Source organism: Lentinula edodes, assembly GCF_021015755.1.
Source record: "Lentinula edodes strain Le(Bin) 0899 ss11 chromosome Unknown C8R40scaffold_51, whole genome shotgun sequence".
Lineage (NCBI taxonomy): Eukaryota > Fungi > Basidiomycota > Agaricomycetes > Agaricales > Omphalotaceae > Lentinula > Lentinula edodes.
Window position 1 is genome coordinate 267,102 of NW_025764357.1, and position 25,361 is coordinate 292,462.

The following is a 25,361-nucleotide window of genomic DNA, read 5'->3' on the forward strand; positions in this document are numbered from 1 at the left end:
TTTGAATACAAAACCAAAGGGATTCATGATTCGAAAGCTTCTGTATCTATAGCTCCGTGCTCAAGAAGCAGGTGGATGATAGACTCCCTTTGGCTGTCTGAGCTCAATTCAGATGAATTTCTGGCCGCCAGTAGAGCATGCTCATGTTCACCCCCCTGTACATTAACATCAGCTCCTGCATCGAGGAGAGACCTAACAATATTTTCCCTTCCCATGAATGCTGCAGCTTGGAGAGCATTACCAAAGTTTCCACCTTGGGTATTGACATCTGCTCCATTTTCAAGGAGGTATTTGACTATGTTTTCATTACCCTTGAATGCAGCAGCTTGGAGAGTATTTCCAAAGGGGCCACTTTGATTATTGACATCAGCTCCCTCTGCAATGAGGTATCTTACAACATTTTCATGCCCTCCCCAAGCTGCAGCCTGAAGAGCATCAGCCTGATCTGGTGTTTGTGTATTGATATCAGCTCCTGCATTGAAAAGACATTTGACAATATCCTCATTCCCTGAAAATGCTGCAGCCTGAATAGCATTTCCAAATTGATCACCCTGCACATTAACATCAGCTCCATTATCGATGAGATATCTCACAATATTTTCATTGCCCTCAATTACTGCAGCTTGTAAAGCAGATCCAAAATGACCACCATGAGCATTGATAGAAGCTCCATGTTGTAAGAGACAATTGAGAATGCTCTCATTCCCCCAATATGCAGCAGCTTGGAGGGCATTTCCATATTTACCGCTCTGAGCATTGATTTCAGCTCCATTGTCTAGGAGATATCTAACAAGATTTTCATTGCTTTTATATGCAGCAGCTTGTAGAGCATTTCCAAAATAACCCCCCTGGGCATTGACATTTGCCCCATTTTTGGTAAGGTAATCAACACAAGCCACATTTCCTCCAATGGCTGCAGCTTGGAGAGCATTGCCATATTCACCACTCTGAGCATTGATATCAGCTCCATGATCAAGCAAATATTTAATGATATCCTCGAATCCACCATATGCAGCAGCTTGGAGAGCATTACCATATTTTCCACCCTGGACATTGATATCAGCTCCTTGTTCAATCAGATATTCAACAATGATTCCATTGCCCCTGTATGCAGCAGCCTGGAGAGCATTACCATATTGACCACCCTGAACCATTACATTGGCCCCCTGATCAATAAGATATTCAAGGATATCCCTACTGCCATCATATGCAGCAGCCTGCAATGCACTTCCATATTCACCACCTTGAGCATTAACATCAGCTCCATTTTTGATTATATATCTTATTATGTTTTCATTGCCATTGAGAGCAGCAGCTTGGAGAGCAGTTCCTTGTTCATTGCTCTGAGCATTGACATTAGCTCCATGATCAATGAGATATATGATAATATCTTCATTATTCTCCGTAGTGGCAGCTTGTAAAGCATTTCCATATTTACCACCTTGAGCATTAATATCAGCTCCATGGTCAAGGAGATATATGACAATATCTTTTTTGCCAGCATATGCAGCTGCTTGTAGAGCAGTCCCATATTCCCCAGCTTGTACATTGATATGAGCTCCATTTTCCAGAAGACATTTAACAATATTCATATCATTTAGGGAATCAGCTACTCTGGGGGCATTTTCCCACCCAGCCCTTCTTTCAAACACTGATATTTCATGGAGAATGGGGAAATACAATTTATGGCCTCTATAGGCTGCAACATGGAGAGCATTGCCATACTGACCACCATCAGCATTGATGTATGCTCCATGATCAATGAGATATTTGACAATACTGTAATTGCCCTTATATACAGCAACTTGTAGAGCAGTTCCATGTCCTCCACTGGAGGCATTGACATTAGCTCCATTGTCAAGAAGATATTCAACAACATTTTCATGGTTTCTGATAACTGCAGCTATGAGAGCATTTCCATATTTACCTCCTTGGGCATTGACATTTGCTCCATTTTTGACAAGATATTCTACCATATTGATATTTCTCTCATATGCAGCAGCTTGTAGGGCATTCCCAAATCTACCTCCTTGTACATTGACACTGAGGATAGCAGCTTGAAGAGCATGTCCATATTCACTGTTTTGAGCATTAACATCAGCCCCATTTTCAATGAGATTTTCAACAACATTCTCATGATTCTGGAGTACTGCAGCCAGAAGAGCATTTCCATATTCACCTCCCTGAGTATTGACATTAGCCCCACAACTAAGGAGATATGCTACAATGTTTGTATTTCCCTCATATGCAGCAACCTGAAGAGCACTTCCATACTGACCACCTCCAGCATTGATATCTGCTCCATTTTCAATCAAGTATTTGACAATGTCTTCATGTTCACCATGTACAGCTGCTAGAAGAGGATTTGCATATTTTCCACCTTGAGCATTAATATCAACTCCATTTGCAACCAGATATTTGACAATATTCATATTGCCTCTGTGTGCACCAGCCTGGAGAGCATTTCCATATTTCCCACCTTTAGCATTGACATTGGATCCCTGGTCAATAAGGTATTTGACAATATCTTTGTTGCCATTATATGCAGCAGCTTGGAGAGCATTCACATGTCCTGTCCCTCCACCATTAATATTAATATCTGCACCCTTTTTGATCAGAAGTTGGATAATATTCATATTGCCTTCAGAAGCAGCAACTTGGAGAGCACTTCCATATTCATGTCCATCAATAATGTTAACATTTGCACCATTGTCAATGAGGATTTCAACAATGTCTTCCTGATTTTTGAAAGTGGCAGCTAGCAAAGCATTTCCATATTCACCTCCTTGAGCATTTACAATAGCACCATGATCAAGGAGATATTTGACAATATATTTATGGCCCCCATAAGCAGCAGCTTGGAGAGCACTTCCATATCCGCCACCATAAGCATTAATATTAGCTCCCCTTTCAATAAGATATTTGACAATATTTATATTGCCTACAAAGGAAGCAGCTTGGAGAGCATGTCCATACTCATATTCATTCTGGATATTAACATTTGCTCCATTTTCAATGAGCAGTTTGACAATATCTTCATGGCTTTCAATGATTGCAGCTAGAAGAGCAGTTCCAAATTCACCTCCTTGACTGTTTACAATAGCACCATGGTTAAGGAGGTATTTCACAATGCTTTTATTTCCCATATAGGTAGCAGCTTGGAGAGCACTTCCATATTCCCCTTCCTGGGCATTAATATCAGCATCTTTCTCAAGGAGATATCTTACAACATCCTCCTTGCCTCTCAAGGCAGCCACTTGGAGAGCATTGCCATATTTCCCACCCTGTGCATTGACATCAGCTCCATAGTCTACTAAAAGTTCTACAATGCATTTCTTCCCAGAATATGCTGCTGCAGACAAGGGGGTTCCAAGCTCACCCACTATTTTATTGATGCTGTTTGCACTTTGCTGTACAATTAAATCTGATACACTAGATTCCAAACCAAAATATGCAGCACAATAGAGAGGATTGGAGCCATGTAATGGGGTTTCCCAGAAGTGAATACTATGTCGGTATCTCTGTGTCCAATGCCAAAATTGCAAATTCTCATTTTGAAAAAATTCTTTGACAAGATGGTCTAGTGAACTTCCTAATGAATGGGATTCCGATGCTTCCTGAGTTAAAGAAGTATGATCTGCCCAATACTGAATGGTATATTCTCCCAGTGTCATAACATTCCTCATTATTTCAGCATTCTCCATATCTTTCCACTGTAACAAATAAATAAGGCACATTTGTGCAATTGTTCTGTGTGCTAAGAGTTCATTGATTTCAAATAAATCTTTTGTCTGAACAAAGATCTGCCTGTTGAGGAGAAGCTCCTTCACAGATGCATGGGCAAGCTGGATAACATCATCTGAATTAATGGTCACCAGGGTTGAATCAATGATTTTCTCTAGCCTAAGATTCATTCCATCACTTGGGTGAACTACCTGCTCTTGTAAATCAATTGAAAGCATAGCAGTAAGCTGATTTTTGTTCAAAGGCTCAAAGGCATACAATAGCCATAAGAGAATATGGTGAGCATTTACTGATTCATGGCTTTGTTTGCACTTTTGTATAGCCTGAATATATGTTTGTTCCAGGTCTGGAGGCAGTGTTTGCACTGCTCTCTTGACTGACTGAGATGTTGCACATTCCTTGAGTACATTAAACTGGCAATCAATCCAGCGGAAACTGAGTACCATTGTAAATAATGCTTCAATCTAATTCAATGACAACATGATACTGACCTTCCATCAGCTTTAGTCTGTAAAGTACCCTTCACTTCATCCTTGAATCCTTCCGAAAAATAGAGGTTTGACATCTCAGCTTCCATATAGATATTGATATCTTGATTAAGATTGCCACTGTTCATGACAATCTCCAATGGCTTGTATTTGAGTGAATATTCTGCATTGTAGCGGCTTGTGAATGCTATCCAAGTATTATCTGCAATGCCAGCAACAAATACAGCCACAGATGCACTTTCTCTACATTCATCCAGTGCATCTATAATGATGAAAATTTGGTGCTTTTTCTCAACAAGATCATGGATAATTGCATGCAAAGTATTTTGCAACTCCATATTACTAGGTTGTGCTGCATAAATCCCCCTTTTTGACCTTTCATGAAGGCCTTTAAGCTCTGAATGAATACTGTGCTTGTAAGAGCCCAGTTGCTGTAAGAGTGATAACAAAAATCCTCTGTAGCTTGATCTGGCTCCAGTATTGTCACGTACATCAAAATAATGATAGTACACCAAAACTAAACTATTGCTGAGATCTTCAATTATTGATGTTCTGTAAGAGAGGGAAAAAGGAAAAAAAGCAGACTCTGGTCATACTTTCTCAATTGAATTGTCAATGTGCTTACAGTAAAATTGTTTTGCCTGATCCAGCTAAATAGTAAAAATATTGTTTAGCACATATACAAACAATTTTGAATACTCAGATTCACCTTTTCCTTGAATCCAGAGAGTGCAGGCTTGTCCCTTCATTCTCCACTCAATATAAATTGGATGATTCAAAATCCAGCTGCCTGTTCCAGGAGTTTTTTTGTTCAAAGCGGTGATGTAGTTAATGGATGTATCTGGTGCTCCAAGCCATTTATGTAGTTTCCTCTCTTCATCAGTTGTAAGAGTGTCTGGATGAAAAATTGAGTTCCTTGCCACATCATTGTAGTACAAAACCTGCTGACAATGATTATTGATGTCTCTTTGAGCTGCATTGAATGTACTATTGTTGATTGTAAACTGAGATGCATTTTCAAACATCCTTCAAAAATTGTGTGAGAGTATGGTCAACAACACCCCAATCAATCAGCATACTTTGCAGTATCAACAACAACATCAAAACTAACAAATCAATCATTTATTTCAAGATGAGTTGTATTCATCAACGAGGCTTACCTCATATCTGGCCTTAACAGAGATTCAAAATGATGGCGGAAAGGAAGGGAGCTTGAAATAAAATATGGGCGTTTATATAGTCCCAGATACAATTGATCACTTGACCATTGCGGTCACGAATCGATTATTACATCGGTCTACCATCGGTAATGAGAAGTAATTGTTCAGGCATCTGCAAAAGATGAATATTCAGCTAAGAGCTGAGAGCAGATCCCAGCAGATCCCAGTACCGAAAGCACTGAGAACAGGCTGCTCTGAGTGCTTTCATTGCTAGGAAATGCTCTCGACTGCTTTCGGACCCTTAGCCGAAAATACGGGTTTTGCAAATGTTGTGTGAGACTCTTGACTAACAGCTTTATCAGAGAATATATATCAAAATGCGGCAGGACTGCAGGAGAGACTCTGCGAGCGAGGATGAACCTGGGATGAACCTGGATGAACTTAAACTGGAAAGTGACTGACGTTGAACGGCGTTCATTGGGCGCTCAAAATGACATGTTCCGATTCGCTCCTCGAGACTTGAAGCTTGAAGCTTGAAGCGTGAAATTCGAAATCTGAAAATCCAATACTTGTCTATTTCTTGATACGAACATTGGTGACGGTGAGTTATGATTTAAATTTTTTTGTCTGAATATCTACGTAATTTGGGCCAGGCAGAAATTAAATCAAGATACATCCTACTCGCAAAGCTTCGCAAAGACGAATCCTTCGAGTTCTTTTCCTTCGTTTACCACTATCTGTGATATACTACTGCCTCTCTCTCACAGCACCCTTCTTCACTGAAGAAAATTTCAATGAATGTTGGGGAGGAAGATACTGAAGACGACCGAGAAATTTTCTGAAGGATGTGAAAGATGAAGGAGACAGTTGCATTGAGAGCGTGTCGCAAAAATACTGTTTGAATGACCAAGAATCGAAACGTCACGCATGTCACGCATTCTATCCCGACGTCAACAGGGTTAGTCATTAGGGAACATTTGTTTCCACTCAAATGGATTGAGCTTCTCTTGTCTCCGCCATTTTCTGGCTTCACCCCGTCTTTCACTCCCTGTCCCCCTTCTTCACCTTCCTTCGAAACCGGCCCTTGTCTTTGTCGCCAGGCCAGTTTCCCCTGAATCAGTATTTACTGACACCGAAGGACCGAAAAGACCGCAAAAGATGAGGGATTTCGATGTGTTTGCGAATATCATGAGTGCCGATTCCCGCCATTTATTCATACCGTCGCGTGTCGCTCAAACGAGCACATGAACGACCTCTTTATATAATCATTTCATATCTTCCACATTTTGCTCGAACAGACCGGTCACCTCCTGTCACCTCCCGCCAGATTCAAACCTGCCACCAACACAAGAGGAAAAGAACACTACATGAACAGATTGTTGAGATTATCGTGCGCTATCCCCCAAGCGGAGTCGGACCAATTCAAACTGTTTGGGGAAACACAACTCGTTATATTCTATCGCTTCCGGAAAAGTGTAGCCAGAGCGTAGCCTTGGTTCATATGAGCATTGGAAATGGGCAGGGGATATTTGCAGAGAGTGGGACGTTACTTGGAGATGAATCACCGACCGCGCGTTGTCTGTTGTAAGTATCATGCAGTGCATTTTTACTTGTACATTCGAACAATTTACATCGAGCCTCCGTAGGCCTCCGTCAGCCTATACATCATGACCCCAGACATCCTTAAACAGCCTCAAACCTGCTGCTCGCCGCTCGAGTGTTATGCCCTGTCATGCCTCACCATGTATCCTTTTATATCAGCCTATACGACCTCCGGGAGCCATCATTGTAACCCTTTATATCTTCATCGATTTGTGACAATGTATAGTGTGAAACGCCAAAGCGCAAACTTCGCTCAGGACAGGCTGGACAACTCAGTATCCGATGATACTCATTGATGGGAGGGACCTGAACTGATCTGGATTCATCAGGGATAATCGCTCACAGCACACATATAAAAGGACGATAAAATTGGAGCAAATCATAACGCTGGCTCGGTACGTCGACTATCTTTCTTTCCTCTAGCTACTGTGTCGTTCTTCAACTATTTGCACTACATTCTCTCTCCTCGCTTCAAACACAACGTCTACACCTACTGAACACTTGTCAATATACATATCCTTGCACTTTGTTTTTGCTGTCCTGACTTCTCATTGATGCTGACCACACTTTGCTTCCTAGTGAACATATTTTATTGTCTTCGGGTGAAATCTGCTGGTCAAATTTTTCCTTTGAGTTGTTCCACACGCTGGTGAGCAATCGAGCTCACATCTTTGCCGTCCGTTGATCTGATGGTGAAAATTTGAATTAGAAGTGACTTTCCTTATACCAAACCTTTCGGAACCCAATTCTAGCCAGTCGAATGCGCGTTAATCCCGTCTACCTTGTCCTGGGCCTGCTTTCTATGGTTTATGCCGCACCTGTTGATGCAAGTTATCAGTACTTATATACCCAGCCCATCAACTTACTTTTCTCAAATGTAGCTGGGCAGTGACTTGGGTTCGCACTCGAACTTCGAGAAAACTCTTCGAGCGCGGACGGCACAGGACAACCACGTCGTCTTCACCCGATTTACTGGAGTGCACGCTCGAAATGGCAATCTACGACCTCCTCGTCCCCCGCCGATTGTCGAAATGCTCGTGCATCAAGGACTTGCAACGCACTTCAAGGAAGAGATGGATGACCCGGAATGGAGGATTAAATTTGACAATGAATTTATTCCGGACCAATGGACTCCTAACACCCATGGGCTGAGTCTCCTATTGTATATATTCGGCATTGGGGATTGTGCACATAAATGGTGTCAGCTTACTGTTGAGTATTCGGGCCCATTTTCGCTGTCCTCTGTGGAGGCAAGCCCACTTTCTTTCAGTGTTTAGATTGTCCAGAACTGTCCTTGACTCTTGATGCAACTACCCTATTGCAATTTCTGACTTCTATGGGTAACGCTAAGTTGAAACTTTCGATGTGTTTTTCGAAAATAGCCCCTGCTGGAAATACGGTCACGCCACGGAAATGAAATAGTGGAATCGTCGAAGTCGAGTTGAAGGTATGTAAAATCAAACTGCGAGTATCTTGTTGCATGTTATGACTGGTACCAGACAACCTGACGAGAAGATGAGTTGCTCGCGACGACATGCAAGACAATGACGGGAATATGTGAGAGACGCCGGTCAGCAGCGGTCGTTCAAATCCAAGTATAAATTGATAAATTATGCTTCTGTCCGTACTTTGTCCATCTTGAATGTCCTTCTGGAATCTGCGAAATGTTTAGCGGCAGGGTTGAACGCGAGGTAATGAGAATACTATCGACGCTGTAATCGATAGGGACAAGGCAAGTAAGCGCAGAGGGGTCTACATGAGTCTACATGCCTGTTGAACCCTACGAAATAGATGCATGAGCGTTGCCCCATCGTAGGATCCCACAGGTTGCGAACTGTAGCAAGTCGCGAGTAGGAAGCCGGTCTGACGTCTTGAGAGGAGCCATCCTGAGCCATCCCTGTCTTCACGGAAAACGTCTTCGTCGGGGAGACCTTTGAACATACCTGCACCAACATCTACCTAAGAGCGAACGCGTTCTCCTCCGTTGGATTGAATATATCACCAAAAATGGGCTTCGAAACCACCGCGAGATTTAGCACGTCGTTGATTCCTGCTTTATTTGCCACGTCGACAATGTCGCTCATAGTGGGAGTGATCGCACGACTGACAGAAAATGTTAGATATAGCCGCCTCGATGGCATCTTTTCCATGAGTCACTTATGTGTGCTATGTTAGTCAGGATCACTTCGCAGGATTGGGTGGCTTGCTATCTTTATATGATGGACATGGAGGGTACTGGACATTGTGGAATATATGCGATACAGTGTATGCTATGTGCGTCATCAGCGCGTTATCCCTGAATATACCTAACGCTGAGCAAACAAGTGGACAAAAACCATCGAGGGAACATACCTATTGATCTTTGCCTTGATTTGCATCCTGAAGCTCGTTCTTCAAATTTGACCCATTCAGTGACTGATCTATGAGCCCATTGGATGGTTCAACGTTTCCCCGTTGAGCTTTATCTGACCACACTTCTTGAGTCGTGCTGAAGCCGCCGGAAGAAGTTGCTGTGTAGTAAAGTTCGAATACATGAGTGCTATTGAGTACCATAGGGTAACGCGCATACTGTCATTCTCCGGGGGATAGTTCTTGAATCGCTCATCGACGGTAGTTCCTTCTGGGTTGATAGCTGGATTTAAAGGATGTTTAATGTGTATAAGAAAGTTGCCACAATTTGAAGGGCTTACAGTCATCGACTAAAGAATCTTTGAAGCCTGTTCGACCGTATTCATCGCTCATGGTGAATTCTGCTTGGGTGTTGTACTAAGGCATAACATGGGATTCCAGTTCCATTCTATACTTTTTTAGGTGGAGCATTAGATATTGGATGATTATGCAATGACGTTCATTACGTTCATGGACGAAAGAGGAAAAGGCGCACGTGAGATTACATCAGTCGAACAATTGCAATGCGTTGTGTCAGATGGCGAGATGACAAACTCGACATCAACGTCTAGCAAAGTCGAACTTTGTTCTGCTTCGCTCCTGCGTTCATCAATGTCGGCGGAGTCCCCGTGCACATCAGCCCAACCTTCAACTCACCTTACCTCACGGAGAGTGCGGCAGAAAAAGCTGGAGTATCTGTTCTTGTTTAAAGTTATCTAACCGTACATATCTCTGATTATTTGTGCAGTCAAATCCAAATTCAGTGAAAAAGTACCACCGTAGGCGGGGTCTGTCCCTGCCCATGTGATATAAGGTGTTTCCTCTCCTCTTTCTCTCAATCACCGGTGTAACTGAAGCTGGTTTCTAGCCCTACGTATACTATCTATGATTATTTGATTATTTGTGCAATCAAATTTAAATTTAGTGAAAAAGTACCGCCGTAGGCAGGGTCTATCCCTGCCCATGTGAGATAAGGAAAGGAAGGTCTGGGATTATTTCCTCTTCTCTTTCTCTCAATCACCGGTGTAGCTAGAGCTGGTTTCTAACTTCTCTTCCACGCAACCCAACTTCGAATTTTGCTCATGCGCATCTTGTTTACAGTATTTGCTTTCGCCACGTTGTTACTTCTGGAACGGACCTTTGCTTCGCCGTTGATAGCAAAGCGCATGCCAGAGGCCCATTCGAACAACTTAGTATTCATTGGGTATAGGTATGTCTTATGTGCATGAGAATTGATCATGTCATTAAACTGGGAGTTCTGAAGAGCCATTGAGCAGGCAAGTTCCAGTTTTCATCTCAATCAGGTTCATGTTCTTGAATCTTCAAAAGCGCACCGCAACTATATACAACAAGAAAAATACATTGGTGTATACAACTAGAGAGTATACGCAGCTGGGGAAAGGAGCATACCTTACGAGACGACTGGGAGACTGGGAGGAGGACTATGTGGTTAGTGAATTCTTATTTATGGTGACCTCAATGAATCAGACAGATTGCTCCATCCTCAGTGTGCAGTTTACGCTGATGCAGCAAAGCTTGCACCGGCCAAAAAGGTAGAGTTCCCTTTGTCATTTTTGACAGGCAGCGGTCAAGACTCAGTGTTTTCCCCACTTATAGTTGTGGTTAGACAATTATGTATGTACTTGCTTTCTCATAATGATACATACGACACTGAGATATTGCTTGATTCTAGGAGCGCGAGAGCCCGGTGAGAGAGGAGGTGATCAAGACCAAGTTAAAGATGAAGGAAAAAAGCATCCACAAAGTCATCCTTGTTTCCGGAATCTGGGGGTCGGATGACCGATATAGCGAGGTGCAAATGCTCATCCCTCCTTATTTACTCGCAGACAAGCATAGCATTGGAAAGCTTGGAATTTATGTGACTTGTGTACCTTGGGGTATGTTCACTCTCGCTTCAATATGAGTTGAGGTTCACTGAAAATCACTGAAACGTTCGGCACTGCTAGACAACCGTGCAGAACTCCCCACCAACGAGGACGCTGATTGGGGTAGCCTATCCATTGTTGGATACTAGGACTATATGCTTGTGATCTGGCTGTTCGGCCCATTCAGACAGTGTAGACAAACAATCGGACATATTGTACCCTAAGGTTCTTATCCTAGGCATCTATATATTGTTCCTTGTTCATCGTCGTCGTCGTCGTCCTTCCTTGGGGGTGCCATGTTAATTGCACTCTTCACGTTCTGTGTCGGAGAGCATCGGATTCCGTATCCTATCGGCTTAACCTATTCTTGCTTGATGGTTCCTCAAGTTCCCCGCCAACCAGGCACTCGTCGGAGAACAAATTGAAAGGTGAAAGGCTGAAGCTTTAACAGGAAGGTGAGTGAGCTTTTTGCATTGACTAATTTGCCACTTGCCATAGGCAAATTAACCTTCAACGAAAAAATCTCCAAGGAAAAGGTATACCTTTGACTTGGAGCAAGGAAATGGCAGGGCGACGGACTCCTTCAGTTGTTATTTTATCAACTGAGGTGAGTTCGAGTATTCTACGTTGAGAATATATTCTGCATACGATGAAGCAGCATCGACGAACTGCTACTGAAAAACTATACAGTAGTACTTCGTGAGCGGAAGTAAATGTGAGTGCGATCCTACACTGCCCTACACCCACCTGGATAGCAGAGCAGGGCGGAGTACTCTCCAACACTGTACCTCAATTTCGAGCCCTTCCGGAAAGCTATATGAAGAGAGTCAAGCTTCAATACGCGAGTTTGATCGCGGATCTAAAACTTCTAGACGTCTGGAATCTGAAACCTGTCTGAAACCCATATATCCTCGAAGAAGAATCTTGATGCTCTCATAGTTTTCAAAACCTTGAGTCCGCAGAAGGCTATATCCAGTCCACCATTTCATCTCAAGCACGTCTCACGCAATTGGAGATCCTCGAATTCCCAAAGCTTAACTCCAGCCCCGCCAAATCCTTGCTTGCTACACAGGCGCTCAAACGCTTACATTTGGTTGGTGTGTTTCCGGGATGAATTGGAGCGCGCCGGAAGAGCAATGACAGACGGTGAGGGTAACGGATCATTGGACAGGATAGGATAGGAGGGGGCAGGGACGGGATCATTGATATGTAAACGGAAGTTTTGCTTTGGAGCTGACCTGAGCTGACACGCTCATTTTTACTTTATAGTTCATCCGGTTCATTCCAAGTCCCGAGCCCCCCTTGACTTCAAAGATTTACATGTTTTACGCCTACATGTAGCTACGATAGATTTACGATTCTTTGTTGTACTATGGTATGTATATTATCTTAGTCCTACTTCCTGATTCCCGGTTGATTCCCTAATATATATAGAGTTATCTTAATCAGTATGCCTCAAGTATACATAACAGTCGGTAGCAATTGAATGGCATGCATAACACAGTGTGCGTCCTGTATTTTCGATGTCAATTTTTGTATGAACGCGGAAAAGGCTCACACATGTTCTCCTCGCCTATCTGATAAATTCACAGCTGTATCTCTTGCGATGGGTATCATCTGTCATAATATAAATTAAGATTAGAAAGTACAAAGATTTCCTTGTTTTTCGTTCTGTGACTTGCCCGACGACCACAACACAAGAATTACGACAAACGACAATCATGGATACCAATGTGGATGGTTCCTCGGAGTCGTCACAACAGAAAAGTCACTATATACTCCCATCCGATAGCAGAGAAACTGGCAGGTACATATGAAATGCGTTTCTCTGCTCTCCCCTTGATTCTTCTCTGCTCTCAACTGAGTTGCGTTGATCTGTACAGATACTGACTTGCTCACCATTCCTATCCAGATTGAACCTACAGCATCGCCTGATCGTCAAAGCGTTCGACGGTAAACTCGTTTTTGCACCGTTGACTTTAAAGTCAGGCGATCGTGTACTGGAAAGTGGAGCAGGCTCAGGTAAGTACAATGATAGTAGAACCCTATTCGTGTCAGTCATACTAAAAATCCAATCACCCTTGCAGGTATCTGGACTCTGGAGTTCTGGAAAGAATATTCCCAGAAAAATATCCATCTTGACATTGAATGTATCGACATTTCCCGAGATCAATTCCCGACTCAGGTCCCTTCCAGCGTTCACTTCTCGCTTCGTTCCATCTTGGATGTTCCTCTCGAGTGGTCCGACCAATTCACATTCGTCCACCAACGTCTCTTAGTCGCCGCCTTACCTCGCCCCCTCTGGCATAAAGCCCTTCACCAAATTTACCGTGTCTTGAAGCCGGGAGGATGGCTTGAACTCGTCGAATCCCACGCTAAAATCCGGAAATTTGTTGTCGGTCCCAATTCAAAAAACCTTGCTCTTATTAGCGACCGCATGTTCGAGTCGAAGGATTTCGTAGGTGATACCGAAGTCTACCTGCCCCCTGTGATGCGCGAAATGGGATTTGTAGACGTGCGTTGTGAAGGGAGAGATGTTCCCATTAGCAACAGTCGTTCTGTTGTCGATGATGATGGACTTGACAGAGTACAAATATGGTATGATCTGTGGAAGGGTTTCAAAGGTTCTATTTTAGCAGGAGGGGGTTATGGGATTGTTAGCTCTGAGGAGGAGTATGAGTCGCTCTTGTTGGCATGCAAGGACGAATGGAATAATTCGACAGAGGCGTACACTACCTATTGGACAATATTTGCTAAAAAGCCGGAGTAGTATCGTCTTTGGAAATCATAGATTGTGCGCTTGCCCCGTATCGTCATGTCGACTGTGCGTAATCCGAAGAAAAATCAATCGTGTCCAGGTTAGCCTCATCATTACGGAGACTACATCGAATACACGGTTCCATAATTTATTATCGAGATGTCCTGCAAGTTATTTAGTAGTCGAAGTCCTAAAAGCTGACAAGAGATTGGAGCGAGTCGGACACAGGCAAACGTCCAGATTCTCAATCCCACGTACCTATGATCTATGCACCGACGTCAACCAAAACCGGCGATTCCGTTTGTGGTGTGACAACGGTAGACTCCACACCAGAGTCTTTCTCCTTCTCTTGAATCTCCTTCTCCTTCTCGAGGACACTGTCCCATCCCTCCTCGAACAAGTCCGGATTGACATCCGGGTTCGCTATCGTTTCTGCAATTTTGGGTCGACTTTTAGCATTCAGTTCGGCTTGCCAGGCGAGTACAGTTTTGGATACGAGGCTGCATTACACCGAATGGAGATCGAGGGTAGGAATTTTTTTTTTTCATTAAGGGTGTAGGAAAAGAAAACCAACCACCAAGCTTACCTAGGAGCATAAGTCCTCGCAAACATCGCTGCCTCACTTACCCTATCCGTCTTCATCAACAGCTCAACACACCTGTCCCGTGCGCCAGTGCTCCACCAGATAACCCACGCCAGGTTGTTCTGTCCCTCGTTCTCCGCCCGTTCGGCAAGTTTTAGGAGTTCATCTAAGGAATGGTAGATGGCGATGTGCGATGGGCAGAAGGGGGAGGGAGGAAAATCCGTTCATCAACCAACTATAAACGAACAAAAAAAAGAGAACCGAGAGCACGACATACCTTCACCCTCTCCACCCATACTCATCAACAACAACATTAACGCCCCAAGATCACCCGCATTCTCAAAACACTCCTTAGCCAAGTCAAATCTCCACGCAGCCAACGCACGATCTCCCAACGCCTTCCATTTCGTTATTGATTCGGGGTTGATTTCCGTAGGTTTCGTCGGTGCAGGCGTGGGTTTCGACACTTCCTTTGCCTCTGCTTCGATATCGACTTCGGAAGGAGGCGTAGCAGTAGGAGCGATCTCTGATTCTGCCTTCACAATTTCCAGTGCCGTATCCAGATCATCTAACCCCAAGGCCAATTCGAATTTATGATCTGGATCAGTAGCGATCTCCAACGCTAATTCTTTGAGATCCCGACTTTCCAAGAACCTGGCCAATCTTCCTCGGCCTTCTCTTCCGATGAGACCTTTCTCGACTGCATCCCTAAAAATTGGATGAATTTCATCAGGTACAATGAAATGAAAAATAGAGAAAGACACGTACTTGAAGATCCCTGCCGCCTCCTCCATCTCTCCCTTGATTACTGCGATCTGATACTCGACCACTGCGAGTGAAAGATGATACGTGTAGACATTAAGATCCTTGTCGGATAGGTATACGCGGTTGTGGGCAGGAAGGTAGGAGAGAAGGTATAATGGGCTGTCCTAAAAGCCTGAGAATAAGCAAGAAGAGGAAGTAATATATAACTCACGTATCCAAAGGACTGATGCTATAACTTTCATTGCCCACGAAATACATTAGCCTGTTGCTCGATGTGGTGTAAATAAAACAGTCGCCGATCCATTTTGCCGTTTTCACACTGGAGGGAATTGGGTCAGATCATTCACGGAAAACGACGAGAAAAGAAAAAAGGACGACAAGAAGATGGACTCAGGATTCAATTTCAGCAAGAATGTTTTAGATCTACGGCACTACCCACCTTTCTTGGACATCTGCAACCACCTCAAACGCTTCCTCCGCGCCTTCATCGGAATTCTCTAAAGCCCCTTCCGCCAGCTTCGCCTCGTAAGCGTCACGGTCGAACCGAAGGATGTAGAACGAGTCATCTGAGGCGATAGCAACAAGGGTATTGTTTGTTGACCAGTAGATCTGTAAGACACTCGGGGATGAGCAACGATAAAAATTCTTCGTAATATGGATGCCGACTCACATTCTTCGCGTCGACATCCACCCTCCTGACAATTTCTCCCGTTTCCCAGTCCCAGAATATCACAAATCCATTCCCGCGTGCACCAAGAAGAGGGCCACCATATAGTGCGTCCATACCCCAACTTCCTGTGCCTTTGATTACCTTGGAAGTGCAAAGGCAAAAAGTTAGCAATGGGGAGGGCGAAAACAATAGGAAAAACAAACAAATCCTACTCACACCCGGTTTCTCTTTGAAATTCTTGAACAGCTTCAAATTAACCTTGCTCTCCAGTACCGCATATGTATTTGAATCCGGCCCCCATGCGAACGAAAATCCGTTCCCGAAGGATTTATTCCTCCAAGCCAGAGCAGTGTAGGTAATCCACTCTCCATCACCAACGACCGTTACCCATCTCCCATTAGGTGAATGTAAGATTGCTGTCGGGAACACCTCCGACGACCCGATTTCCTTTGACGACGACAGTTGAACGCGCTGACCATCGCTGAGAGACGAAGCACCCTCAACGAGAGTAAGGTTGGCGGAAAGCACCGCAGATGATTTGGTATATATCATCTTGCCGGAAGAGTCTACAGAGAACGTCGGCTCGTCTTTCCCTAGCTTGATCACGACGACCCCCTCATCATACCCCACGGCAACCTCATTTGCCGTTCTATGCAGCGTAACACACCATGCACGTTCCAGGGCATAGCTCAGCGTATTCTCGATCCTATACGTATTCGAATTCCAGATCTTCACTGTCCCGTCCTCCGAACCACTGATAATGACTGGCAAACTCGGATGAAAAACGGCAAACGATACGTTGTTCGTGTGTCCCTCCATAGTTTGGACACAGCTTTTGGACAAATAGTCCCAGACTTTGACTGTTTTGTCGTCTCCACAGGTAACGAGGTAGGGTTTGTCATTTCCAGGGTAGAAGTCCACATAGTTGACACCTTTCTCGTGCGCTTCGAGTGTGAAATTTGCTTGTGGGGAAGAGGTGGAGGAAGAGAGTGCAGAGATGGACCAGATTTTGACTGTTCGGTCAAGGCAGGCAGAGGCAAACGTGTTGGTATCTTTTGGGTTGAACGAGATATTCATGATGTAGTGAGTATGTCCTTGATACATCTATGAAAACCCAGATGAAAACATAAACGCTAACGAAAAAGACACTCAAATCATACCTGTACATTCTTCCACCCCTTCTCCCAATCCCAGACTTTGATCGTCATATCATCACTCCCAGTCAGCACCAAGCTCCTCTCTGGATGCACCGCCAAACACCGTATATAATCCGGATGAGCCTCAAAGCTCGCGACTTTCTCATGTGTGTTGTAGTTAAACACCCTCAACTGAAAATCATCACTCCCAGCCACAAACCAGTTCTTTCGAGCAATGAATTTGATACAACGCACAGGGACGTCGGCAACTTCGAACGTTTTGAGGAGGGCTCCTGTTTCCGTGTGGTGGATGTGAACTTGACCGTTGTAGAGGCCGGTGAGCACCCAAGGTTCGGTGGGGTGAAAGTCGACGCCTTTGACGCGGTCAGAACGGGAAAAGAGTTTGCGCTAAGGCGGGAGTTAGGAGTATATCAGTATACAATGTGTCTGTACGCACATTTACTTCGAATAACATGATGGGCGTATGGTAAAAAGGGACGTGTCAAGGGAGCCAAATTTGGCAACGCATTAGCGCCGTCAGACAACTCCTATGAATACCTTCATCCAAATTTTTTGTCACGTATATCCTCTACATCAAATTACTACACTGCAGGTTGGATAGACTCTAGATTGAGGCGAGAACGCCACGGACCCAACGTATATGATTCCTTCACTAACCAAGAACGCACGTTATTGAAGAAAAACTTTGATATCAGACAGTGCGATCGCGAAGACTATCGTATAATTCAGATCGATGAGCCTGTGGCGTAGACTACTCGAGATTTCAAGGACACAGCGGTAGCGGATTGAGTGGGGGGTTGATAGAAGAGATGATACACTGGACGTTGTACGTCTGAAAACCTAGATAAAACAAAATAACATGAACGACTGAAAGTACTATGCACCCGCAGTAGACGCGGCAGCTTTCTCTTCTTTCTCCTTCTGCGCCGCCAACATACGTCTGCCGAAGGAACAATATTAACGTTTAACATTGTAACGACATAGACAAAAGTAAAACTCACTGCCTCGCAGCCAAAATCATCTTCTCCTTCCTCTCTTTTAAACTGGCTTCCCTCTTTTCCGGTGTGTCTTCCCATTTGGCTTTTCCACCACCAGCACCGACCTCACCTGCATCGTTCAACGCAGCTATCTCTGAAACATCATTCAACTTGGATTGGAGATTATACCGCGAAATCAGGGTCTCCTTCGGTTTTATCCGTGATGACGAAACGGCAACGTCGTCCGCATTGACCGTTGATGATGCACCTGGGGTAGCGCGGGCATATAGGGTATAGTATGATGGAGGAGGCTGAACGTGGTATAATCATGAGAAGAACATGTTAGAGGTAAGTAGGTTAGAACGAATAGCACATACAGTATCAAGAAATCCTCTTTCGAGTATCTTATTCGTTGTTCTCTCTACACTGCCCGTGCGGAGGAGATCGTACCGTACATTATCTCTATAGTCACAGATGAGGAAACTGTAAATAACTACATCACTGAGAAGGCGCACCTCGGGATACCAGGAAACATATTCTCAACGGTGTCCATCATATCCTGAGTTACATTCTTTGGTCGGAAGCCGAGCGCGTCAGCGGGTGAAGGAGCTCCGCCCTCGGGACCGCTCGACGTAGCCCAGCGAAAGATGAAGACAATCACAGCAAATGCCACGATAACATTTACTACTTCACCCATGTTAGATACCAAGTAAAGAAGCCAAGATATGGATTTGGGGAAAGGAACGGCGATGGTACAAGAAAGCCACGACGGCGCTAAACAGTATATTTAAGCGCTGAAGTTCTCAAGGCCTAAACGCAACTTTCTTCCTTCAACGATATTTTCAATGTTCATGCCTGTTGAAAAACATCCACAGCGGCATTCCGAGTATCCTTTGAGTGATTTTCACGTCAAACTCCAGACCTCCAACTATGACATGTGGAGCTTCCCATTCAAGGCCATCCACCTTCAAGTTGTACACTCACTCCTTTTACTCTGACGACCGCCTTTCTGCTTGAAATATGGGTTATTAAAATTTGGCCCCACGACCCTTTGGATATCTTAACCTATCTTAACACAGTGGACTTTGCGCCTTGCTAAGGACTGACTAAATCTTTCCGCTCTTTGTTGTGGCTCCACCAAACACAAACCTGTGTTTGCCTTGTCGGAATTGGTTATATATACATATTTACAACTCTACAATGACACCCAGTGATACTGATTCGGATGGGGTCTAGCAGGAGCTTCCGGGGTCCTTTTGATGCTGGTAGGCATATATAGAGATAGGTTCCTGATGAAGTTTTTTCGACCTCATTCTGACTTTTCGGGTAAGTCCCCAAACAGTCTACGCCCTTCCTTTTCTCATTTCCAATTGACCCTGCGGTTACTCGACCTCAAAAGTCAAAAACGCTTGCGCGATAAATTTGCAGGTCAAATTTCGTTGCTTCAACGTCTCAATCCTCTTACGTAGTACGTGCTTCTCTGATCCTTGTATACATCATCATCATACTCAACCAGCGACGTAGCTTCCATACACGTTCAATAACTTCCGAAAATTTGTTGAATGTATGCCTTCATTGTTTAGTTTTCAACTGAAAGGTCTACTTATCTTCACTTGAAGACCTCGGACGTGCCATCATGCTCCTTCGACAATCTCCGTTTTTTCCTGGATTGTTCCCTGTATACCTCCTTTTGTCCATTGCGCTTCTCAGTGTGGCTCGGCCGGGCCGACGTAAGTAGATATTGCTGCTTCCTTCTGTGATACATTGATGCTGAAAATCATCTACACGCTCAGGTGACATGGTGATTAGGTTGGGATACGAAAACATTGGGGACGAGCAATATGGAACAGCCTTTCAATCGCATAATCATTTTGATCAATCCACAGAATTCACCATTTTCTTTGGAAACACCGTTGGCTTGACGGCTTGCATTCTGAAGAATCAGCTGGTAACTCAGACAAGAGACATTCCGCGTGTTGAAGCTCAGACGGCTTGGAGCGTGGGTCGAGTTAGAGAACGTCTTTTGATCAAGCTGGGTATAGACCAGAAATCCCAACTTGTAACCAATCTGGATGAGCACCAGGCGACACGGGAGTTCCTAGTTCGGGAACTCAGTGATCCCAAGAAACTCTTGAAGCAGACCAAAGACCTGTTCTACAAGAAGTATGATGTCCCTGCAGTCGATTTCTGGCAGGATGTGGCAAATAACGGCGAATTTATCAGTATCGTCCTGATCTATTTGACCTTGCTTGAAGGTAAGGATCATAAGACTGTATTGCCAAAGGGCACTTTGGAGGAATGGATCAAAATGTACAGAGCTGTGAAGACTTTGGAGTTGGGGGCTGACTATGTTACGAAGAATCCTCATTTTTTGGCTATTTTGTACTTGCTTGAAGGGAAATACGAGGCACCCAAGACACCTTTCAACTGGCCGGCTTCGTAAGAGTAGATTTTTCCCTTGCTTTGGAATGCTTGTTAATAAGTCATTTGATGTTGTACGACGATGCAAAGGTCTTTCATGTATCTAATCTTACATGAGACCTCGTGAGATTTTGTGGTTGATTTTGCAGAGCAAGAGGATTCAGAAAGCAGATGTGTTTATGCAAAATGGTGTGGGACAATAAAGGAAGTGCACGGTATGGCGAGGAGGGCAGGAGAAGTGCAATTGAGACCAGCGGAAAAGATCATAAACGATGCACGATTTGGATGACGATGACGATGCGATGATGACGTGACAAGACAGATTTGGCTATGTACATACGTGCGCTAGTCAATGTATATTACTATCTCACTGAACAATACCGACAAGAGGATTGAAGTTGTAGTAAGGACAAGAGCTTGTACTTATAGCTTTTGCTCCAGCTCCACTCTTCACAGTTATACCATCCCTCACGATTGAAATTACAGGTGTTTGTGCATCCTGCGTAGAAAACGGAACTGATCCAATTGCCACTCCAGCGGAGGCATCAAAAGATGCAGTGCTATCTCCAACCGTAAGAGTAATTGTGGCAGGGGATGTCAGCATCGAAAATGCGAACACTGCGTCAGCAGGGTAAGCCGAGTTCCTGGGAAGATCACCTTCGCTGCAGGTGATAGCTTTGGGATAGGCACGATACCAGTAAACGACTTGATCCTCCTGAATTGAAGCATCTAAAACGAGACTCTCAAAGTGAAAGTTACGGAACACTCACATTTATAGCAGGGGCAACTCCATTTTTGTACCATGAAATATAATACTGTGCCATAGTTCTCCATGCTCCATGGTCGAAGCCGTTAACATACAACGGGGCCAAATCTCCGAGGTTAACGATAGGATTGATATCGCTGATGTAGTGACTTTCACCTAAAGAGCGGAGAGATCAATAATGAATAGGAAAGTAAGACGGAAACAGGTGCACCGTAATCATTCCAGGTAATTATCTCAACTATATCAGGTTTGACATCCGAGATTGCCTGTTCCCATCGATATTTCCACAGCTCGTCGCTTTGCTCAACCCAATCGTTCGTGCCCCCGAGCTCCTTGAACTGCCAGGGAGAAACGGCTGAAGAGAGTTCAAATTATCAGCAAAGGGATTTTATGACATATGGCGTTGAAACAGCCTACCCATAATGTAAGGGCCACTTCTACCAGCTGTTGAGATACCAGCCTGGTAAGCAAGATCGGTCGCAGTGGTAAGGTCGGCGGCGACATCAGCTGGCCTACGTGAACGTGATCTTAAGATAAACCCTCGAAAAAGAATCACAGATAACTGTAGAGCTGACCATGACCACCAGTTAAAAAATCCATCAATCGAAGGGTAAGTGGAGAACACTGTCGTCGCTTCGGACGGATCCCTATAGTCGATGAAGGCTGGTGCAAGAGAAATTGTTATGCCCGCGTTGCCAAGATCAGTCTTGAAACCTGCCCAGAAATCGTTGTCTTGAGCGTCACCATCGAAGGTGCTCACTAACGGGTTGCCGTTCCACTTGTAGTAACTTGAGCTGCTGGCGTAGGTTTGCACCAGTGACACCATATCAGCTTCTGCCCAGTCATAAGTCATATCAAATGATATGAACATTTGAAAGTTAGCGGCTTCGGCTGCAGCGAAGGCGTCGGGATACTTGGTAGTTTCATAGGTGTCAACAGCCGTGTTGAGGGCTTCAGATGCAATGTAAGAGTTAAGAACAAGCGTTTGATATCAGGATAAAATTTCACCGAATCCATCAATGCCAATGGCCTGTGCCGCCGCAATATCTGCAGCCCAATCCGATGGACCGTAAGAGTACGAGTTCTGCACCTGCAATTTTACTCCACTATGAGGAAAAAGGTCGCGACATGGAAACCCGTACTTGCCATGAAATGAGCGAACACCGCAGTTGCATGAACGCATGCGCCCAGTGACAGAATTTGCAGTCCCAGAACGACGGCAAGAGACATTGTGATTCAAGAATGTGAAGATTTGAAATATCCTGCAGCTCCAGAGTCAGTTTTATACTTGATCCATAAAGCGCAATCCCATGATATGTACTTCGGTGTTCGCATCTTCTCGAAGTTTACTGTTAAGCCCTACATTTGCCAAGGCGTGCCATGCTGGACTTGAAACGGCCAATTTTCGATGAATCTTCATGTGTATTTGGCAGATCCAGATGACCAATGATTTTGAATTCATGCACAAGGTCTTACCTTCGAATTCATACTGGGTTAGAAATTAGCTGCATGTGCAACTGCGAATATAGCGGTGGCCCGTCAAATACTTTGCTGGGTCTCGATCTAACTTCATACGAGATAAACTGCAAATGTAGCACAGGAATTGCACTACAAACAGATTGGATTTCGGTGAGGATTTCAGCTACTAGTACCTTGCTGACCTGGATTCGGACCAAAATCAAGTGGAGTCGCTGAAAGCAACCAAAATCAAAACGTGGAAACCGAGTGACGACAGACTGCATTGGATGTTGCTAAACGCTTAAACAAAAAGATTGATCATGTGGGCATCAAGTCAGTGATATGAGTAGCTGGCAAAGTCGGCGTAACATGTCATAGTTCTCGACTATTCAGATGATACGATGCCCTACATAACCCTGATAAATGTTTGGATGAGGTCAGAGTCAAGGGATTCTGCCTGCTTCTGATTGCGAAGACTGAGCACATTGCTAATTTGATACAAACTTGTTATGTTTCTTCGAGTACGGGGATCGAAAACTTTTAGTTTGTTTCTTCGTTACATGACCGAGAGTACATGAATCTATACTCGACAATCTGAGTCGATCAACAGTTAGCCTATTCGCATAACGAATTGAGATTCCTCTCACAGTTCCAAGAATCAAAACATCCACAGTTTCAACGAATTATCCCGTACGCTAGGCTGTTTCTTCATTCGCCGCATGGAGACAGATGTAGCCGTTCCCTTCAGAGAATCATCGGAGTCGGACACAGAGTCCTCAGAATCAGACGAGCCCTCGTCAAAATTACGCGAGCCCGAGGACGAAAGTAATCGAGCAGAGATTGGATGAAAGGCAACACTACCAACGGAGTCTGAGGAGAGCACATGAGAGATGGAAAGCAAATCTACAGAAAGGCGCCCTACCATCATGGGCCTCAAATACCAGAGTAGGGGAAATTATGGTAGGTTCAATTTCATCTCCTTGAGGTTCAGAAACTTCGAGGGACAGCGGGTCATCGAGATCATACATCAATATGTTCCCATCCTGTAGAAACAAGAACGTCATTAGTAAATGTGATTCGAAGACACGGATCTAAAGTCGGAAAACGAACCTGTCGCCCGACAGATAGATATTTTCCACTGATGTCTATATCAAATCGATGCTTCTGGTTCGTGGATTCCTTGAACGAAGGATAGTCAATCTGGGTGTTGACACCCGAGAATGGTACATCTGAAGTTGGTGCGTAAATTTTGAGGGGTTGATCCGAATTGTATCGAATATCCCAACAGAAGATACGCGTATCACGCCGAAAGGAAGCATAGAGCAAATGCGGTTGGACGGGGTTAAATTGAAGCTGAAGGAGTTTCCGTCAGAGAGTCAACTACTTCGGAATGTCCGAAAAAACGAACCTGCATCACGCCTGCTTGAACTCCTCCATCTAAAAACATCAGTGGTGCTTCTCCCTGAGACTCGCTGAACAGTGCGATATTGGCACGGTTGGCGCTCAGAGATCCAGCGGCAAACATATCCGATTCGTAAGACGGACAGAAAGCAAGAGCGGATATTATACCTATGGGATTGACAGGTAAGTTGTCAGCGTTTTAGGCGACGCGATGATCATTACGCACCTTTGAGGCCATCCTTGCTACTCTTGTTAGGAGTGGTCGCTAGTCGAGTACCTTCGCCGGGGGTTGCAACATCGAAAACTTCGATTGCATCTTCAAAACCACAGTATAGCCTGATTCAAACAATCAGAAACAATATATCGAAGGAACATCTGATTTGTGAGTGTACTTTTGTGCAGTAAGATTGAAAGCAAGGCTGTGAGGCGCTATGAATCGTTCACGATGATCGATGATGGGGTAAGACGCTCTAAGCTGTCGGTAAAAGGTCAACGACGATTGCATGCAATTGTAGGGAATGGGACTAACTCGGCCGTCTGATACGTCAAGAAGCTTCACAGGGCATTCGCGAACAGAGGCCAGGAAACAAAATGTGGCTGGATCACTTGAAGTCGCTGCTGGGTACCATGCAAAGTCCACAATCGGGGCCGATTGACAAAATTCGAGCGTCACTGGTGAGCCTATCTTCATAATGAGTCGCGAGTAGCAAGTATAGGAAATGAAGATCTGTACTAGGAGAAGTTGAGCCGCTGGAATCTAAAGAACTACTAGAAAATAGGTCAATCGTCCGTCTGAAAAACAAGGATAAATCACGTACAATGCTCCCAATTGAAACGACCTGTTCTCGCATTGTGAGAGGTAGACTGAGCCATCGGGAGACCTATGGACCTAAGATTAGCTATGGCTGACTATTTAGTATATGGAAACATCTATAGAAGAAGTCAAGAACAGCTTACCATTTGGTTATTCGAGCGAAATTTTGAGGAAAGTTTGGATCACTTGTCAGAGCCACGACTTTGTCTAAGCCCGGAGGACGTGAGACATCGTAGTGCGGGGGTGACCAAGTACCGGAGAGGCCATCCATTGTGATGGTAAGAAAACAACTTTGCCGCTAAATCTGCCCGTGGGCCCCGGTG

At 44.4% G+C, this 25,361-nt stretch overlaps 10 protein-coding genes across 10 annotated transcripts; 4 read left to right on the forward strand and 6 right to left on the reverse strand.

Annotated features, from left to right (window-relative positions):
* Positions 1 to 23: 23 nt before the first annotated feature.
* On the reverse strand, positions 24 to 5,432 carry C8R40DRAFT_1268425 (ankyrin repeat-containing domain protein; the record flags this gene model as incomplete). The annotated part of the gene is made up of 8 exons (XM_046234000.1): positions 5,393 to 5,432; positions 5,312 to 5,338; positions 5,182 to 5,258; positions 4,942 to 5,127; positions 4,858 to 4,882; positions 4,724 to 4,784; positions 4,236 to 4,663; positions 24 to 4,179 (listed from the first exon to the last, which is right to left on the reverse strand). The coding sequence occupies exons 1-8, from the start codon at positions 5,395 to 5,397 to the stop codon at positions 24 to 26; spliced, it is 4,965 nt and encodes a 1,654-aa protein (XP_046080930.1). The 5' UTR covers positions 5,398 to 5,432.
* Positions 5,433 to 7,659: 2,227 nt separating this feature from the next.
* Positions 7,660 to 8,399, forward strand: C8R40DRAFT_715434 (uncharacterized protein). The gene is made up of 2 exons (XM_046235960.1): positions 7,660 to 7,820; positions 7,876 to 8,399. Exons 1-2 carry the CDS (start codon positions 7,755 to 7,757, stop codon positions 8,269 to 8,271), a joined length of 462 nt encoding a protein of 153 aa, XP_046080931.1. The 5' UTR covers positions 7,660 to 7,754; the 3' UTR covers positions 8,272 to 8,399.
* A 695-nt stretch (positions 8,400 to 9,094) lies between these two features.
* C8R40DRAFT_1129175 (uncharacterized protein) lies at positions 9,095 to 9,804 on the reverse strand. The gene is made up of 4 exons (XM_046229128.1): positions 9,685 to 9,804; positions 9,564 to 9,626; positions 9,347 to 9,504; positions 9,095 to 9,290 (listed from the first exon to the last, which is right to left on the reverse strand). Exons 1-3 carry the CDS (start codon positions 9,734 to 9,736, stop codon positions 9,347 to 9,349), a joined length of 273 nt encoding a protein of 90 aa, XP_046080932.1. The 5' UTR covers positions 9,737 to 9,804; the 3' UTR covers positions 9,095 to 9,290.
* A 660-nt stretch (positions 9,805 to 10,464) lies between these two features.
* C8R40DRAFT_1176357 (uncharacterized protein) lies at positions 10,465 to 11,417 on the forward strand (the record flags this gene model as incomplete). The annotated part of the gene is made up of 6 exons (XM_046232497.1): positions 10,465 to 10,592; positions 10,660 to 10,831; positions 10,891 to 10,935; positions 11,000 to 11,017; positions 11,076 to 11,280; positions 11,350 to 11,417. The coding sequence occupies 6 exons, from the start codon at positions 10,465 to 10,467 to the stop codon at positions 11,415 to 11,417; spliced, it is 636 nt and encodes a 211-aa protein (XP_046080933.1).
* A 1,329-nt stretch (positions 11,418 to 12,746) lies between these two features.
* C8R40DRAFT_714972 (S-adenosyl-L-methionine-dependent methyltransferase) lies at positions 12,747 to 14,244 on the forward strand. Its single transcript, XM_046235958.1, has 4 exons — positions 12,747 to 12,773; positions 12,861 to 13,075; positions 13,181 to 13,290; positions 13,356 to 14,244. The coding sequence occupies exons 2-4, from the start codon at positions 12,990 to 12,992 to the stop codon at positions 14,036 to 14,038; spliced, it is 879 nt and encodes a 292-aa protein (XP_046080934.1). The 5' UTR covers positions 12,747 to 12,773; positions 12,861 to 12,989; the 3' UTR covers positions 14,039 to 14,244.
* Positions 14,245 to 14,291: 47 nt separating this feature from the next.
* On the reverse strand, positions 14,292 to 17,655 carry C8R40DRAFT_1176359 (coatomer protein; the record flags this gene model as incomplete). The annotated part of the gene is made up of 10 exons (XM_046232498.1): positions 14,292 to 14,526; positions 14,613 to 14,775; positions 14,887 to 15,317; positions 15,378 to 15,533; positions 15,586 to 15,693; positions 15,814 to 15,983; positions 16,045 to 16,185; positions 16,261 to 17,148; positions 17,205 to 17,588; positions 17,638 to 17,655. 10 exons carry the CDS (start codon positions 17,653 to 17,655, stop codon positions 14,292 to 14,294), a joined length of 2,694 nt encoding a protein of 897 aa, XP_046080935.1.
* A 543-nt stretch (positions 17,656 to 18,198) lies between these two features.
* On the reverse strand, positions 18,199 to 18,875 carry C8R40DRAFT_1163383 (uncharacterized protein; the record flags this gene model as incomplete). Its single annotated transcript, XM_046230364.1, has 3 exons — positions 18,199 to 18,489; positions 18,556 to 18,640; positions 18,694 to 18,875. The coding sequence occupies 3 exons, from the start codon at positions 18,873 to 18,875 to the stop codon at positions 18,199 to 18,201; spliced, it is 558 nt and encodes a 185-aa protein (XP_046080936.1).
* A 939-nt stretch (positions 18,876 to 19,814) lies between these two features.
* On the forward strand, positions 19,815 to 20,621 carry C8R40DRAFT_1073793 (uncharacterized protein; the record flags this gene model as incomplete). Its single annotated transcript, XM_046226630.1, has 2 exons — positions 19,815 to 19,908; positions 19,972 to 20,621. The coding sequence occupies 2 exons, from the start codon at positions 19,815 to 19,817 to the stop codon at positions 20,619 to 20,621; spliced, it is 744 nt and encodes a 247-aa protein (XP_046080937.1).
* Positions 20,622 to 20,793: 172 nt separating this feature from the next.
* On the reverse strand, positions 20,794 to 22,802 carry C8R40DRAFT_715917 (glycoside hydrolase family 71 protein). Its single transcript, XM_046235962.1, has 8 exons — positions 22,687 to 22,802; positions 22,512 to 22,627; positions 22,374 to 22,455; positions 21,941 to 22,316; positions 21,783 to 21,877; positions 21,577 to 21,720; positions 21,370 to 21,521; positions 20,794 to 21,311 (listed from the first exon to the last, which is right to left on the reverse strand). The coding sequence occupies exons 2-8, from the start codon at positions 22,593 to 22,595 to the stop codon at positions 20,967 to 20,969; spliced, it is 1,278 nt and encodes a 425-aa protein (XP_046080938.1). The 5' UTR covers positions 22,596 to 22,627; positions 22,687 to 22,802; the 3' UTR covers positions 20,794 to 20,966.
* Positions 22,803 to 23,481: 679 nt separating this feature from the next.
* On the reverse strand, positions 23,482 to 25,309 carry C8R40DRAFT_1073795 (WD40-repeat-containing domain protein; the record flags this gene model as incomplete). The annotated part of the gene is made up of 10 exons (XM_046226631.1): positions 23,482 to 23,693; positions 23,746 to 23,866; positions 23,934 to 24,176; positions 24,232 to 24,392; positions 24,451 to 24,560; positions 24,617 to 24,699; positions 24,754 to 24,905; positions 24,958 to 24,992; positions 25,043 to 25,105; positions 25,182 to 25,309. The coding sequence occupies 10 exons, from the start codon at positions 25,307 to 25,309 to the stop codon at positions 23,482 to 23,484; spliced, it is 1,308 nt and encodes a 435-aa protein (XP_046080939.1).
* Between the last annotated feature and the right edge of the window lie 52 nt (positions 25,310 to 25,361).